The following is a 15,614-nucleotide window of genomic DNA, read 5'->3' on the forward strand; positions in this document are numbered from 1 at the left end:
ATGTTAAGACTTTTACTTTATTCAATGAGGGAATCAGATGTTGTAACTGCTTTGTTCATTTATATATATATATACACACACACATATATATTAGAGTCAATTCTTGTATTCATGGTAATTATATTCTATAATGATGAACACCATGAACACTGAATTAAGGAATACTGTACCACTGCTCCAGGGTAAATACAGGGTAGGTTCCTCTGGTCACAACATTTTTTCAACCAATCAGTACATAACATTGTTTTATGTGTTTCTGTTTAAAGACGCCTTATTTAATATACACTGGTAATTCATTAACACTGAACTTAGAGCCAACAGCTTACATAACACATATTTTCTCCATAAGGCAAAGCACAGGCTTCTTGCACTTAGGAACACCAAATGGCACTTCAAGTACTACATTTGGGTGCTATTATAAACGGCAAAATGACCACGAAAAAGCACAAAAATACAAAAGCCGTGGCACTACACAGACTGCAAAAAGGACACTTGTTTACAATATGAGAGCTGAAACAAGGTAAAGCATGGCCTTGGTTCAGCCTCAGCTAGGAATGTGTGCGTCAAGTTACTCAAATTTTTTGCCATTTCACACACAGACATGACCATGAAGGCACCACAGGTATTGATTTGGGATTATAAATACATTTTAGTGAGCAGGCAAATTAATAAATATGGAACCCGTGAATGATGACAACTATTTTCTTGTGTGTATATATACATATATATTTAGATATAATCCCCAAAACAGCCCCATTATATATCTCCCTATGTCAGTCAGTTCTGTAGAAGTCTGTCAATCCTATAAAGGTAGATGCAGAGAATGTACCAGTTTTTTGCTATAATGGCTGATATATATGTATTCTCCAAAGCAAGAGGAAAATCAAATTACTACTCATTTCCTCTAAAATATGCTACAATTTAAGATTATTAATTACTAATTATCTATCACAAATTCCATATCTGCTGAAATTCTTTAAGAATTAGGGACCTAATGACTATAGCTCACATTCCAGTTTAGAATATTTTAAAAGGCTTTAAGATAAAATTTCAATAAAAAAGAGACTTAGGGCTCTACTTAAATATAAGCAAATGCATATAAGTCAGCTTTATTATTTAAATTCTGCAATTTATAAATACTCAAAGTATCCATGTATTTTAACTGCACATCAGTTAAGGCACATTTAAATCATCATTGCTATATGATTGCATTTGATCTAAAAATTCAGACTTTTACTAGGCATCATTCATTCCTACCCATAATCTAAAATTAGAAAATTTAACACATTTAGTTAAAACAGTAAAGCAATTCCTCCTGCATAATCAGCTTCAAATTCCAAGTAGATGACTCGAGTTAAAAACACCATCAAAAATAAAACATACTTCTAGTTAGAGCAAAGCAACTCTCTCTCCTAAAACCCCATAACTCATAAGGCTAAAGATGACAAGGGGCATTATCAACAGGTTTGAAAGCTGGGAAGACTAAGAAAGTTGGATACTAAACAGCAATATAGAAGAAAGCGAGCCAGTACCCTAATTTATAGTTCAAAATCCCCAAAGGGTTCAAAACTGGTGGCATCAGGAACTTGAAGAAGTGGAAGGGACCTTAAATACTTAATAAAATTGCAGAAAAATGTCGTAAAACTTCAAACATGGGTCATTTTTTGATATGATTCTAAACCAAAAAAGTATTCAAAAGAGAAAACTGATTCTACCATGTTATTTAGCATATAAAGGTTTGACAGTTCAATTTATATAATTTTTCCTTCCCCAAAATAGGCAGTCCTCACTTTGTATGACAATGAGAGAACACAAAATTGACTGTGCAAGGCAATCTTACTGAACAATGGGAAAAATTACAATTGTTCCAAAACCTTCAAAAATTGTCAAAACACTAAATGCACTATTACTGACAGTGTGTAAGGAAATTTTAAATATAGTAAAACTAATACTAATTATTTAGTACACTGTAATTTAAAACATTAGAAACACTGAGATTAAAGTGTTTCATGTCTTTGTAAAAAACTTAATAGTTTTAACAGTGCTTGCCCCTTCTGATCACATAACTTATGACACGGAGTAAGTATATTTTCTATGCCTAAGGCAATGTGTCATACTCCTTTCTAAATCTGATCAGTTTCTAACATTTTGTCTTTTGTATTTTCAATGTTATGGCATATCTTTAATGCTTTTTGTTGGTGTCACTTCCTCTGAGACATCTTCATCCTTTTTATTACAACCACTTTCCTCATTTATGTTGATAAGCTTGCCTTCCCTAAGCTGCTCTGGCTGTGTATCTAGTCTCCCAATATACAGCACATCTACATTCACAAGGTTATTATTCACAAGGCTATTTATTCTATAACTGCATTTACATTCAATTCAAATTTCACTTCTGGCATTATCAGTTTCTTTGTTGGCCGATTCCCCATCTTGTTTTTTCTTTAAATGTAACCTGGGTGGGTATATCATTGAAAGACAAAGAGGCAACAACACTACTACACATTGTGCTATATATGCTTGAAGTGAGAAACAGATGCACACTGACCAATCACCAAGAAACTTCAAAAAAAAGTGACATGCTATGCATCTGTTATTTACATCTTGATTTGTGGACTGAAGAACTAGCAACAAATTTTGTAGTCTACATAGTTACAGTTAGTATTCCAGAGTAAGTGAAATTTGAAACATTGTTGCGGGGACTGGCGCTGTTTACCTAAACCATGGTGACCAAAATTTAAACATACTAGAACTATGCAAAGCTAAGGAATGCCTGTATCCTTCTCTCCTCTTCATGCTTTGACTTTAAATTCTACTTTTATCAGACAGCAATGGTCCCATTCTTGCTTTCTTTGTGACATTATATTGTTACCTGGCCGTGACTTGTTTGAGCCTTGTCTCAGAAAATACGACACAGGTAGTTTAATAGGATTAATCCAATCAAAAGGTCTTAACAGAGAATTCTATTCACATAGTGTAGTCACTTATATTTGGTCTTATTCATACCACCTTGTTTTACATATACATTTTTATTACACTTGGTTAACCTTTATTCTTAATTTTGCAGAATAGGTTTTAAAAAACTTCTCTCCCTGCTCCTCCTCCAGTCAGGTTTTCAAGCACTACTTTCTATTATTTTACTATTATGTTCATATTATAAGTCATACTTAAATTTACATGTTTATCAATATACCAAAAATTAAATAACTATGCCTTTCCAACTGAGAGAAGACCTTTGCAAATCTAAATAATTCATGTTATATATAGATGGTTAAAAAAATATTCACACATGGGCTTCCCTGGTGGTGCAGTGGTTGAGAGTCTGCCTGCCAATGCAGGGGACACGGGTTCGTGCCCCAGTCCGGGAAGATCCCACATGCCGCAGAGCGGCTGGGCACATGAGCCATGGCTGCTGAGCCTGCGCGTCCAGAGCCTGTGCTCCGCAACGGGAGAGACCACAACAGTGAGAGGCCCGCGTACCGCAAAAAAAAAAAAAAAAAAAAATTCACACATGAAAAGATGCTGAGTGTCATTAGCTATCAGTGAAATGTAAATCAAAACCAGAATAAGATACTACCTTCACACCCAATAAAAAAGACAGTAACAAGTCTTGGCAAAGATATAGAGAAATTAGAATCTTCACACATAGCTAACAGAAATATAAAATGGTGCACAGCTGATTTGAAAAGTCTTGCAGGGACTTCCCTGGTGGTCCAGTGGCTAAGACTCCACACTCCCAATGCAGGGGGCCTGGGTTTGATCCTTGGTCAGAGAACTAGATCCCACATGCCACAATTAAAGATCCCACGTCCCGCAACTAAGAGCTAGCAAAGCCAACAAATAAACCAAAAAACAAACAAAAAAAAAGCCAGGCAATTCCTCAAAAGATTAAACACAGTTACCATGTGACCCAGGAATTCCACTCCTACAGAAAAGACATGTCCACACAAAAACTTGCTCACAAATGTTCATAGCAGCATTATTTATATTTGTCCAAAGTAAAAACAATCCAAATATCAACTGATGAATGGATAAATACAGACCAATACAATGGAATATTTGGCAATACTGTAAAGACAAAGTACATGCTACAAAATATAGATGAACCTTGAAAACATTATGCTAGGGCTTCCCTGGTGGCGCAGTCGTTGAGGGTCCGCCTGCCGATGCAGGGGACACGGGTTCGTGCCCCGGTCCGGGAGGATCCCACGTGCCACGGAGCGGCTGGGCCTGTGAGCTGTGGCCGCTGGGCCTGCACGTCCGGAGCCTGTGCTCCGCGGCGGGAGAGGCCACAGCAGTGAGAGGCCCGCGTACCGCAAACAAAAACAAAAACATTATGCTAAGTTAAAAGAAAAAAAGGTCATTAAAGACCTCATATTGCATAGTTCAATTTATATGAAATGCTCAGAACAGGCAGTGATTAGTGGTTCCGTATGGCAAGACAGGAGGGAGAAAGGAGAAATGCAAAGTATCTGCTAATGCGTACAGGGTCTGTTTTTGGGATGATGGAGATGTTCTAAAACTGTGCTAATGTCTACACTACTCTCTGGATATACTAAGATCTACTGAATTGTACGTTTTAACTGGATTAATTGTTTGGGATATGAATTACATCTCAACAAAGCTGTTAAAATATTTTTCAGTGAATACCACATCCCATCAAAGAAAACAAAAATGATCCAGAATTTTACCAACTACAGATAGCCACTGTTTTCACCCACTTGTTTGTTGCATATATACAGATATAAACATGTCATTTTAATGGATATGATGCATACTCATCCATAAATACTTTCTCAAATTATAATGAACATGTTTTCATGTCAACAATTACTTAACAGCTAAATATTATTTCATTGAATAGCTTTCCCAAAATTTATCTATTTTTGGACCATTTTCTGTATCAAATTTTCTATTATAAAATGCAGCTACAGTAAATAATGTATTGCTCAATCTTTTCACGTATCTTCCTAATAAATTCTAATTAGAACTGCTGGCTCAAATGATATGCTCAAGACTACAGAGCTCCTTAATGAGACTCAAAAAACTATGGTGGATGAAAAAAGAATCCTCTCATGTTGTCACCACAAAAAAAGAAATGACTAATTAAGGGACCTAATGGAAATGTTAGCTAATGCTATGGTGGCAGGTAATCATATTGCAATATATAAATATATCAAATCATGGTGGTAATATTGCAATATATAAGTGTATCAAAATCAACACACCTTAAACTTATACAATATATATCAACTACATTTCAATTTAAAAAAAGAAGAAAACACATACACACACAAAGAATCCTCCCCAGGGATGCAATCCCACAGGTTTGGTACACAGGGCGCAGATTAGTTTTTAAACAGCCAGCACTAGTCCCCAAGGGCACAACCTTATGTGGCTGTGGCTCTGATTCATTCTTCAAAGCATTCCATTTTTAAATGACATATAAATCTCAAAGAAAATATACTAAGACAGTAACAGGTTTAGGGGTTGTTTCTAAAAAATAGTAGTAAAAATGACTGTTTCCTTTGTAGAGAACTCTTTTAACATTGTTTTTAAAATTTTTACAATGAAAAGATATACATTAATTCAAAGTATATTACCCACCAAATTCCAGCGCTGAAAGGAACACTTAGGGATCACCAAGATCCTCCTTTTAAAGATTAGAAAACTGAAGGCCAGAAAGATTAACTGACACAGGCAAGGTTATCTAGCTATTAAACAGCATAGCCTCCACTCTGTACAATGTTCCCTTAAAAAGGTTTCAGGGTTTCCTATAACCACTGTAATATAGTCTTTGAAATATCTACTAATAAACTATTGATGTTATATCCCTATACGTATGAACTCATTCCAAATACCAATGTCAAAGCCCACAAGGATCAAAGCTCATGTAAAATGTCCTAAGAAAACAGCAAACCATTAACTACAGTACTAATGTTATAATTGTCAAGCAACTTAAAGCCTGCAAGTGTGTTTCCTATGTGGCCTATGCCTGAAGACCATAAGTGTGTTCCTGTGTATCCCAATTTTCACAGAATGTAAGTAAACAGAAAAGCAGTTCTCTCTCTAAAGTCACTTTTTGGAAACAATGTACATACCCATGAAAACATACACATATATGTCTCACAAAACTCAGTTATCACATACCTAGAACCTTTCCTTTAAAGCAAACCAAAGTTGCATATAAAAAATGGCATGCGAATGCTTATCAGAGCTAAAGACATGAAGCTCAAAACTCATTTAACTGTTGCCAAGTCATATTATAATACAGAAACGTCTACCTTTTAAAACATTGATTCTAACTTGCTGTTTCATTTCTCTATTATTATTAATCACAAAATAGGAAACATACTGTTTTAAACTAGATTTTATAACAGCACACACTATTTTATAATAGAAGATGATGCAACAGACAACTGATACATCTACTATGTGCCACGAACCTGACAGTATAGAGATGAAAAAACAGTTCCTCTCATTATATAAGGCTCATGAGAAACCGTACAAGCCCCTCACCAACACATACAGTGATGTCTGTAGTACAGAAACTGTATAGAAAAACTAGTGTAGAAGAAAATAAAATCCTATCCTTATGATTCATTTCTTTATTCCTTTCTTGTGGACAGGTTATACCAAAAAACCGACCAACAAGCAGTACCTCCCCCATTCACCTTCACTCCTAAAACTGTACATTAGGCAGGTTTTGAAACAGCCTGTGATGGATATTTTTAAGGTTCCTAGAACTGTGCATCTAACATCTTTGAATTAAGACAAGAGCAGTAAGGAGATAAAAGCGGCAAAAACACCATCTTCATTTAAAATTTTCTGACTTTAGAGAAATAAATAGACCTTAGATGAGAGTATTCCCTCAATTAGCAATGGTAATTAGTCAGCAAAACTCAAACTGTACTGCAAACAATTTAATAAACACAAGTATTAGTCGTGAAAAAATAATATGCAACATTACCTTTAACTATTAATAGCTGACATATGCTTAGTGTTTAATACATGCCAAGCACTGTTCTAAGCATCTTTCATGTAGTATCTTGTTTGCACCTCAAATTCTGAGGTCGAATATTTTATTATTCCCATTTTACAAGTAAGGAAGGGAAGGACACAAGGCTAGGTAACCTGCCATACAGCAGGTCATACAGCAGATATATGGCAGGATTCAAAGACAGCCTTACGATCAGTTGTCTTAAAAACTATACAAATGCTAGCTAATGGACAGCAAATTCATAATCCATAAATGATTTTATCTAGGTCATAAAGCTGTCAATCTCTCACCAAACATTTATTTAACAGCTACTATGTGCCAGGCACTTAAGCAAATGATGACAAACAAGATAGACAAGGTACCTGCTCTCCAAGCTTTTCACTTGTGGGTGAAGGAAAAGAAAAAAATTTCAGTCATCAGTGCAATGGAGAAAAAGCACAAAAAGGAGGATTTGAGCTAAGATCTAAATGACTGAAAATCTGAAGACATACCTTTCCCAACAGAGAAAACAGCCAAGAAGGACTTGAGACAAGATGAAATATATTTGTGTAACAGTGAAAAAACGTGATGAGGTTGGAAAGGTAAACACAGACTAGTTCATATAGGGTCTCATAAATAGCATTTGTCGACAAAACTTCGGAGTTTTGTCTGTAATAAGGCAGCCATTGACGGGTTTTGGACAGAGAAATGACATGATCTGACTGGAATATCAAGTTCACTTTGACTATACATTAAGAGTGAAAACTGAGACAAAGATAGGATTAGGGGGTTTCCCTCGTGGCGCAGTGGTTAAGAATCCGCCTGCCAACGCAGGGGACATGGGTTCGAGCCCTGCCCCGGGAAGATCCCACATGCCGCGGAGCAAATAAGCCCGTGCACCACAACTACCGAGCCTGCGCTCTAGAGCCCGCAAGCCACACTACAGAAGCCCGCACGCCACAACTACTGAAGGCTGCGTGCCTAGAGCCCATGCTCCGCCAACGAGAGAAGCCACTGCAATGAGAAGCCCGCGCACCACAATGAAGAGTAGCCCCCACTTGCCGCAACTAGAGAATGCCCGCGCACAACAACAAAGACCCAATGCAGCCAAAAATAAATAAATAAATTTATTTAAAAAAAAAAAGATAGGAGTAGGACACTATTTCTGAAACTAACTGCAGTATGAACTTAAGTGGTAGTAGAAGAGATGGAAAAAAGATCAGAACGCACATTAAAGGAAAAGAACAAGACTTGCTAACTGACTAGATGTGGGGAGAAAGGGAAAAGACTGTAATAGGAAATCAAGGATGACACCACGATTTTTGCCTCCAGCAAAGCACTGCATCCTTGTCTCATTTACTAAGAATCTGTTTTGAATATATTAGTTTTAAGATACCTAGTAGACCATCATGTTTGGTATACATAAGGGCTCATTGTTATCTAATATTCAAAACTTGGCTGGATGAATTTACTGTGAAAGGTATAAAACACTATGAAAAGTCAGATGGTTGCAAGTCAGGAAAATAATGCAATTACAAAAGGATTCTGCTCCAAATTAACAATTAAAAAACTTAATCTATAAATAAGCTATGAATAAGTACAGTTTTCTAAATTGCCATTTCTTCTTCTATGTTCTTCCTTTCCCATCTCCCTAACTACAGGCTGTTAGAATAAACTCCCATTTAAACAAATTCCAAATTGAAAGGTTCACAAAACTGCCCTCCCAACTTTTGAGGGAGGGGAAAGGCAAATAATCAGTGAGATCTAGTTTCTAAAAATCAACCTTAAATACCAAAAAGTTAAGTCACCAGGCCAATAGATACAACAGCACCGCCTTTCCAAAGGTAATGGTGTACTTATGAGATCACTAATGCACAAAAATTACAAGTGCATTTTGAAGTGAAAATTTACTATCGTTAGCTTAAATTTTTTTTTAATTTATTTTTTATTTTTGGCTGCACTGGGTCTCTATTGCTGCACCCGGGTTTTTCTCTAGTTGAGGCGAGCAGGGGCTACTCTTTGCTGCGGTGCACCGGCTTCTCATTGCGGTGGCCTCCCTTGTCGCGGAGCGCCGGTTCTAGAGCGCAAGCTCAGTAGTTGTGGCTCACGGACTTAGTTGTTCCGTGGCATGTGGGATCTTCCCAGACCAGGGCTCGAACCCATGTCCCTGCATTGGCAGGCGGATTCTTAACCACTGTGCCACCAGGGAAGCCCCATTAGCTTAATTTTAAAGTTATACTTTAATTTCCTGAATATATTCTAATTCTTGAATATTAGTAATTCACTGTCTTCATTAACCACTTAATACCACTGTTTTGTTATTAACCAAACAATGCTTATGAAAATTTAATTATTTGGTGTAGTCTGTTCTGATGTATAATTCACAGATATTTACAACATAAAAATCCTCATTTTTAAATGTTGGGGAAGGGATGATCATTCTTCTAAATTTAGCATAAAAATTAACTATGTGTTCTATGGTACTATAAGCATACATAAAAATTCTAGGGAACGTCTATTCACTTTACTCTGATAAAGTGTTCCCAAACTTCACGGGCACCAGAAGTATCTGGAAGGCTAGTTAGAACAGACTGCTGGGCCCCAAACCTCAGCTTCTGGTTCAAGTAAGGTCCAAGAATTTGCATGCCTACTATCTGAAGTTCCCATGTGCTGTTCCCATATGGGGTGCAGCTTGACCTGGTACCACACTTTGAAAACCCCTACTCATATAGAGAGTACACAGTTTTTCATTAAAAGATACCTTTCTCTATTAAATTTATGGAAGAGTTTTAAACAGATTATCCCAGAGAATCAGAAACTCATCATTTTTTTACAAATTGAATTTTTATATTCAGAGAATATACCTGGATCCAACTCAAAGTAATTACGGTGAAGGCCAATACAATTCTGGACTCAAAACTATATTTTAAAGCAGATAATTACATGGCATTGTACGATATCATTAATATGAATGGGGCAACTAGGCCCGTGAGCCACAACTACTGAGCCTGCGCGTCTGGAGCCTGTGCTCTGCAAAAAGAGGCCGCGATAGTGAGAGGCCCGCGCACCGTGACGAAGGGTGGCCCCCGCTTGCCACAACTGGAGAAAGCCCTCGCACAGAAACGAAGACCCAACACAACAAAAATAAATTAATTAATTAATATGAAGTGTCCAGAATTGGCAAAAATAGACAGTGAACTAGTGGGTATCCTGGGCTGGAGGGGGAGGGAATGAAGAGTGACTGCTAATGGTTATGGAAATAAATATACTAAAATCCACTGAATTATATACTTTAACAAGTGAACTTTATGATGTAAAGTACATATTAATAAAGCTATTTCTTAAAATTATGTGAAAGTTCATACAGTAGCTAAGCAACATTAAACCAATGTTGCCACTGTACACATTCTAAGGAATACATAATTCTAATTAGAGTACCCCCAGTTTTATTTCACCTGATCCCAGGTAAACAAGTCTACTTTACCAAAATTATTGCAAATTCTAAACTTAAAGTTCAAAATCAACGAGATTATATACAACTTGTAAGGCTATTAAAATACAGACACATAGTATATTATTTTTCAAAACTAATGAGATAGGCCCTGGAGTAATCCTCTGTACCCAGAAGTAACAGTTCAATATTCTACTGGAAATTTTTTCTTTTTTGCAATTTTTGAAAAATTAATTTGCTTCACCAAATCAGTTCTCTGCCCACAAATCCACCAGGGGCAGCAGAGCAGTAACAGTGGCTCTCAGGACCATATAAATACACACAGAAGGAACTATCCAGATTTCTTCTCACCTTTCCCACAATATACCATTTGTGTGGCTAAAATCAAAGCCTAAAATAGGGTGCCAGACTGTCATGAAAAGCACTAATTATACTAAATATGAATACTGAATGCCTTGTTAAAACTTCCCTTACATATTTTCATCCATCAGTTATTCTTCTGATTGATGAGAGGACCAATGTACATCTTTCTTTTATGATTAAGGACATCCATTTCAATAAAAGTTCAACCTACAGTGTCTAATTTTTCTACCATAAAAATACATTTTAAAAGGAAACTTGAAGATTTTTTTCCAAGTTCAAAGATGATTTTAACATCTCCTGTAACTTTATTTTCTCTCTGAATTAATCTCTACTTGTTTTTCATTATATGCCTAATGAACGTGCTAAATTAACTCTGATTTGCTTTTAGAGCTAAAAGGACTTACGTCTCATGAGTTCCAAAAAAGAAAATGGGTAGTTTGTTTGTGGGTGGTTTTACAGCTCCATCAGGAACTTCATCTACCTAAAAAAAAGATCAGAAAAATTAAAATCTTTTAAATCATACGCACCTAAACACATCAGAATAAACTGAAAACAGGACATCCAAAAGGGATCTGCTATAAAATGGACCAGTTCTACAGGTCCACAATCCCTTACCTCCAGTTCTGAAACCCAAGAAGCTCTGAAAACCAATTATTTCTCTCAAAACTCATTTGGTAGCAAAACCTGGATTGACACTGAAGCTATTCCATCATTTCTTTTATCCACCTAGCATTTCTAGTGATGCTTCTCCACAGAAATATCGTGTTAGATTACCATGTGCCATCCCAGACCCTACTAGGAGCAAGATATATGGCATATGTACCATCATTACCTTTCTAAAATCCCGAAGTTCTGAATTTTTAAACACATCTGGCCCTAAGAATTCCAGATAAGAGAGTCTGAACCTATTCAAAAATTTTAAATTCTATTTCCACAGGGAGGCTATCCAAATATAGGAGACATTAACAAGTTTAAAACAGTATTTCTCCAAGTCTGAAACACATATTCTGAAAAGATCTTAGACCTACATGGCTGAATCACATGAGGTTACCTTACCTGTTCCTTTTCCATTTCTCTTTTAATACTTTAATACTTCTAATTAAGTAAGGAAGAAAGTATCAGGTACTGTTATGTCTAACACATCTGTAATACTTGATACTTTTGCTTACCAGAGTTAAGGCCATCAGGCAGTAGTATCTGGCCAGAATTTAACATTTCTACTTCATTATTTATTTATTTAAACTTCATAATAATATTTCTATTTCAGAACTTTCATAATTTCAAAGACACTTTAATTTAAAAAATCAGCTGACTATTAAGAAGGGAACAGACCACCAGCAGACCTATGGTGCTCCACATGCATTATCATGTTTAAGAGAAGACCATGAGGGTGATGTTGGCAATCTGAAGGTTTCAGACATCAATAAGAATCGTTAGCACCCAACACCCTTGGGAACTTAACTTCCCCACCTATATGAAGATTATACTGTCTTTTCGGCTTTGTGACAAATTGTTAAATTGTGAAAATCCTTAGAGGCCTTAAGATAAGGGATATATTTGTCACCTCAGCTCATATGCTTTCTGCCAGCAAACAGCTTTAAAAGTTTATGCAAATATCTAGCACCTAAAGAGTTTAATAAATGCTAGGCAATTTTTTAAAGTTGACTTTAAAAACAATTACTACTGGTACAGGATTACAAGAATGTACAAGACTTAAAAAGTAATGAAGCCTGGATACACAGACAGAAAGCATTAAAATCAAAACTGGAACAATGATTGTCACCTTCACAGCTGAGACCTTAAATACATATTTAAACTCTCTAAAGCAAAGACTTAGAATTCGTAAGATTGGAGAGAAGATAGAAAAAGGAACATAATTCTTAGACACAGACAATATCAAAACTAAGTTCAACTGCTTCTAAGAAAAAAAGGGAAAAGGAAAGAGACTAAAATTTCCCATTTCAATCCAAATTAAAATGTTAAATATAGAATTTATTAAAGAAAGAAAGAAAATACTCTGGTCCTCCTAAGGCTACTCTAGGTTTGCTTTTATTAGCATTCTTAGTCACCTAACAGACTGCAGCATGTAGGGAAGATGATTTAGAAGAGTAGATAATCTTTAAAACATTTTCATTTGGTTTTTAACTGCACTGTCGCATAGAAATCTGAATAAAGATGTACCCCATATGCTCGGATTTTATAACACCTCAAAATAAATGATGCTAAAACCACAAAAAAGTATTTTGCAGGGGCCTTAAACCTGCTCAGTTTCCCTATGCTCTTTACTTAAACATGAAGTAAGGTGTTTTTTAGCGTATGATTTATGTACTAAGGATTGGGAGGGTGTGTAATAAGGAATTTCAGTTTGTATCTATTTCTCTGGAAAAGCTTACAAACTACCTGGAGGTCAAAGAATGCCCATAAGAGTTAAAATAAAAGGTTATCACAAAGGAAATAAAGTATCAAATATACAGACGAATTATGATTAAGGATTGTTTCAATAAGACTCCACTGAAAAGGTAGATTTAATAGACTAGGGAAAAAAAAAATCTTTCCAGGCTGGGGAAGGAAACCAGTAAACCTGAGTCTGTAAAGAGCTGGATGGGAAAAATTAAGAAACAGTGAATATTTTATACTTGGATAGCACTCAGCAACTCACTCCATGATTCTCTGTAACCAATGGTTACTCTTCCTCCCAACTGACATAATTAAAACTACAGGATTTAATTATCTTTAAGAAATACAGCCCTCAATGAAGAGTAAATTAGTGGAAATTACAACTTTAGACTACCTCATGTTTATATTTAAGAAGGACCTTGAGCTTACTAATCTAATTGAGCTCAACATTTGCTAGGTTCTATCACTACCTTAGAACCTGAGTCCTACCATAACCTAAAAGATCTTTTTCTGAAAATGGTACTTAGATATTTTAGACAGTCTCAATTCCTAAATGTTACAAAAAACCCTCAGTCCTTAATCACCTCTCTGCACTACATGTGAACCCAGGAATATGGGTCTACTCCTCCTTTTGCCTGTGGGAAACAATCAAAGAGGTAAAACAACTTCTTCAAGGTCATAAGGCAAACTTCACCAATAAAAACGTGAAAATAAACTTTCTAGACGTTCCGTGATGCTACCTTATTGTAAAATTTTCAAGAATATCCAGTCCTCTATCGTATTAAACAAGTCAATCCAGAAGGTCTCATCAACCATAAAACAGGAAAGAATACCTATGTTAATTTAATCACGTAGAACTCTTTAACACCCAATAGTTGGCATAGATTTCACTGGTATTTTGCATTTTACTCAAAGTTAAGAAAATGCCTGTTCCCTTAATTTTTAAACACAAAATCCATACTTGATTATTTTCACCTACAATGGAACACTAATGGCATCACCTTGAAATATTTCATATTATGAAAACCTGCCAAAGTCTGTCAAAAACAAACCACAGGAAAATACCTAAGTATGTATAAACACCTGAATTTTTAAATTACATGGAAGATTAGTGGGCAAAAAACTAAAATAAAAGGTCAGGTTACAAATGAGACTAAGTGAAAGCGAGGGAGAGAAGGACACGAGAAAAAAAAATTAAGAGAAGAGGGTATAGGAAGTAGGCCTCTGAGGAATGTAGCACCGCTAAACGCGAAGGCTAAAAATCACTTACTCGAGCTGGCCAATGAGGGTAACCTTTCATCTTGGCGAAGATGAGGTCCCCAGGTTTGAAATCGCGAGTCATGTTTCGGGGCCGAGGCCGGGGGTCCGAGCACAGGGAGGAGGTGTGACGGTGCGGACTGCGAGGGGATGCGGGAAGGCGGACGGCAGCCGAGGCTCCCGCGGCGGCGGGAGGGGGAGGATGCCTCGGGGTGTCCCGACGCGCCTGCGAGGGAGAGCATGGAGGGCGGTTAAAGCTCAGAAACCCGAAGGGAGGGGCCGTAAGGGAGGGACGGGGGAAGGGGAGGAGGGGGGAGGGGTGGGGAGGGGGTGGGAGAGTGAGGGGAGAGCCGCCTCCCGCCTCCCGCGCCAGTGCGCGGCCTCCGCAGCCCGAGAGCTAGCCCTCCAGGCTTCGCAAGGTCCACCGCTCGACGACCGAAAAGACGCCACCACCTGAGGCAGAGATGCTTCTCAGCCCCGAATTCCCCTTTCTTCCGCCCCATCTTTCCTCTGGCTTTTTTCTCCCAAGCTTAAGCCCCAAGAGGGTGGGGGGTCGGGGGGAAGAAAAAGATGGCAAAAGGCAAGGGAACGTTCCCCTCCCAGCCACACACGGCCTCTCCCCCAGCCTTCTTCCCTACGATCGCAGCCCCCGGCCGAACCTCTGCTCCCGGGCGGGCCGCGGCCACTTCCCCGCTACAGCCAGGAGTGAGGCCACCGGAGGGGGGGGGCGGGGCGAGTCCCCGCCGCCCGCTCACCTGCCGGGGCCGCGGGCGCTGAGGCTGCGGTGGCGGGCCGGCCGCCTCTGCCCGCGTCCACGCAAGCCACCTGCGCCACCAGCTGCCGCAGAGGCGTCTCAACGTCTCCGAATAGCAACCGCGCCGCCGCTGCCGCCGCCGTCGCTGCGCTGCTCCCGCGCGGCTCCCGCTCCGCGCCCGCTAGCACTGGGGCGGGACCAACTGCTAGCCGACGGAGGGGGGATAACGCAACACCCGCTGAAGGTATGTGGCTTCGAAACGGGACTTCAGGAGATCCTAGATCCCCAAGTTCGCTTTTTCCTAACAGGTGCAGCCTGATGGAGAGAGATAAGAGTGAGAAGGAACAAAGAAGGGGGAGCAAACAGCTTGGCCCGTTGTGGCTCCCCCCCTGCGGTTTGCGGAGTGGTCGGGC

General features: G+C 38.3%; 1 protein-coding gene across 6 annotated transcripts in view; it reads right to left on the reverse strand.

The window, feature by feature from the left end:
- The window catches only part of PSIP1 (PC4 and SRSF1 interacting protein 1), a 41,829-nt gene extending 26,464 nt beyond the window's left edge, over positions 1–15,365 (reverse strand). For 3 of the 6 annotated variants that reach the window (XM_067744420.1, XM_067744423.1, XM_067744424.1), the window contains exons 1-3: positions 15,203–15,364; positions 14,461–14,673; positions 11,198–11,274 (exon numbers count right to left, since the gene is read on the reverse strand). In XM_067744420.1, the coding sequence (XP_067600521.1) occupies positions 11,198–11,274; positions 14,461–14,532 (149 nt within the window). In that variant the 5' untranslated portion in view covers positions 14,533–14,673; positions 15,203–15,364. Of the gene's footprint in view, positions 1–11,197; positions 11,275–14,460; positions 14,674–15,106 lie in introns of all 6 variants that reach the window. The other 3 variants (XM_067744418.1, XM_067744421.1, XM_067744419.1) reach the window with 2 other exon arrangements.
- Positions 15,366–15,614: the final 249 nt, after the last annotated feature.

The sequence above is a fragment of the Pseudorca crassidens genome, chromosome 7 (genome assembly GCF_039906515.1).
Source record: "Pseudorca crassidens isolate mPseCra1 chromosome 7, mPseCra1.hap1, whole genome shotgun sequence".
Classification (NCBI taxonomy): domain Eukaryota; kingdom Metazoa; phylum Chordata; class Mammalia; order Artiodactyla; family Delphinidae; genus Pseudorca; species Pseudorca crassidens.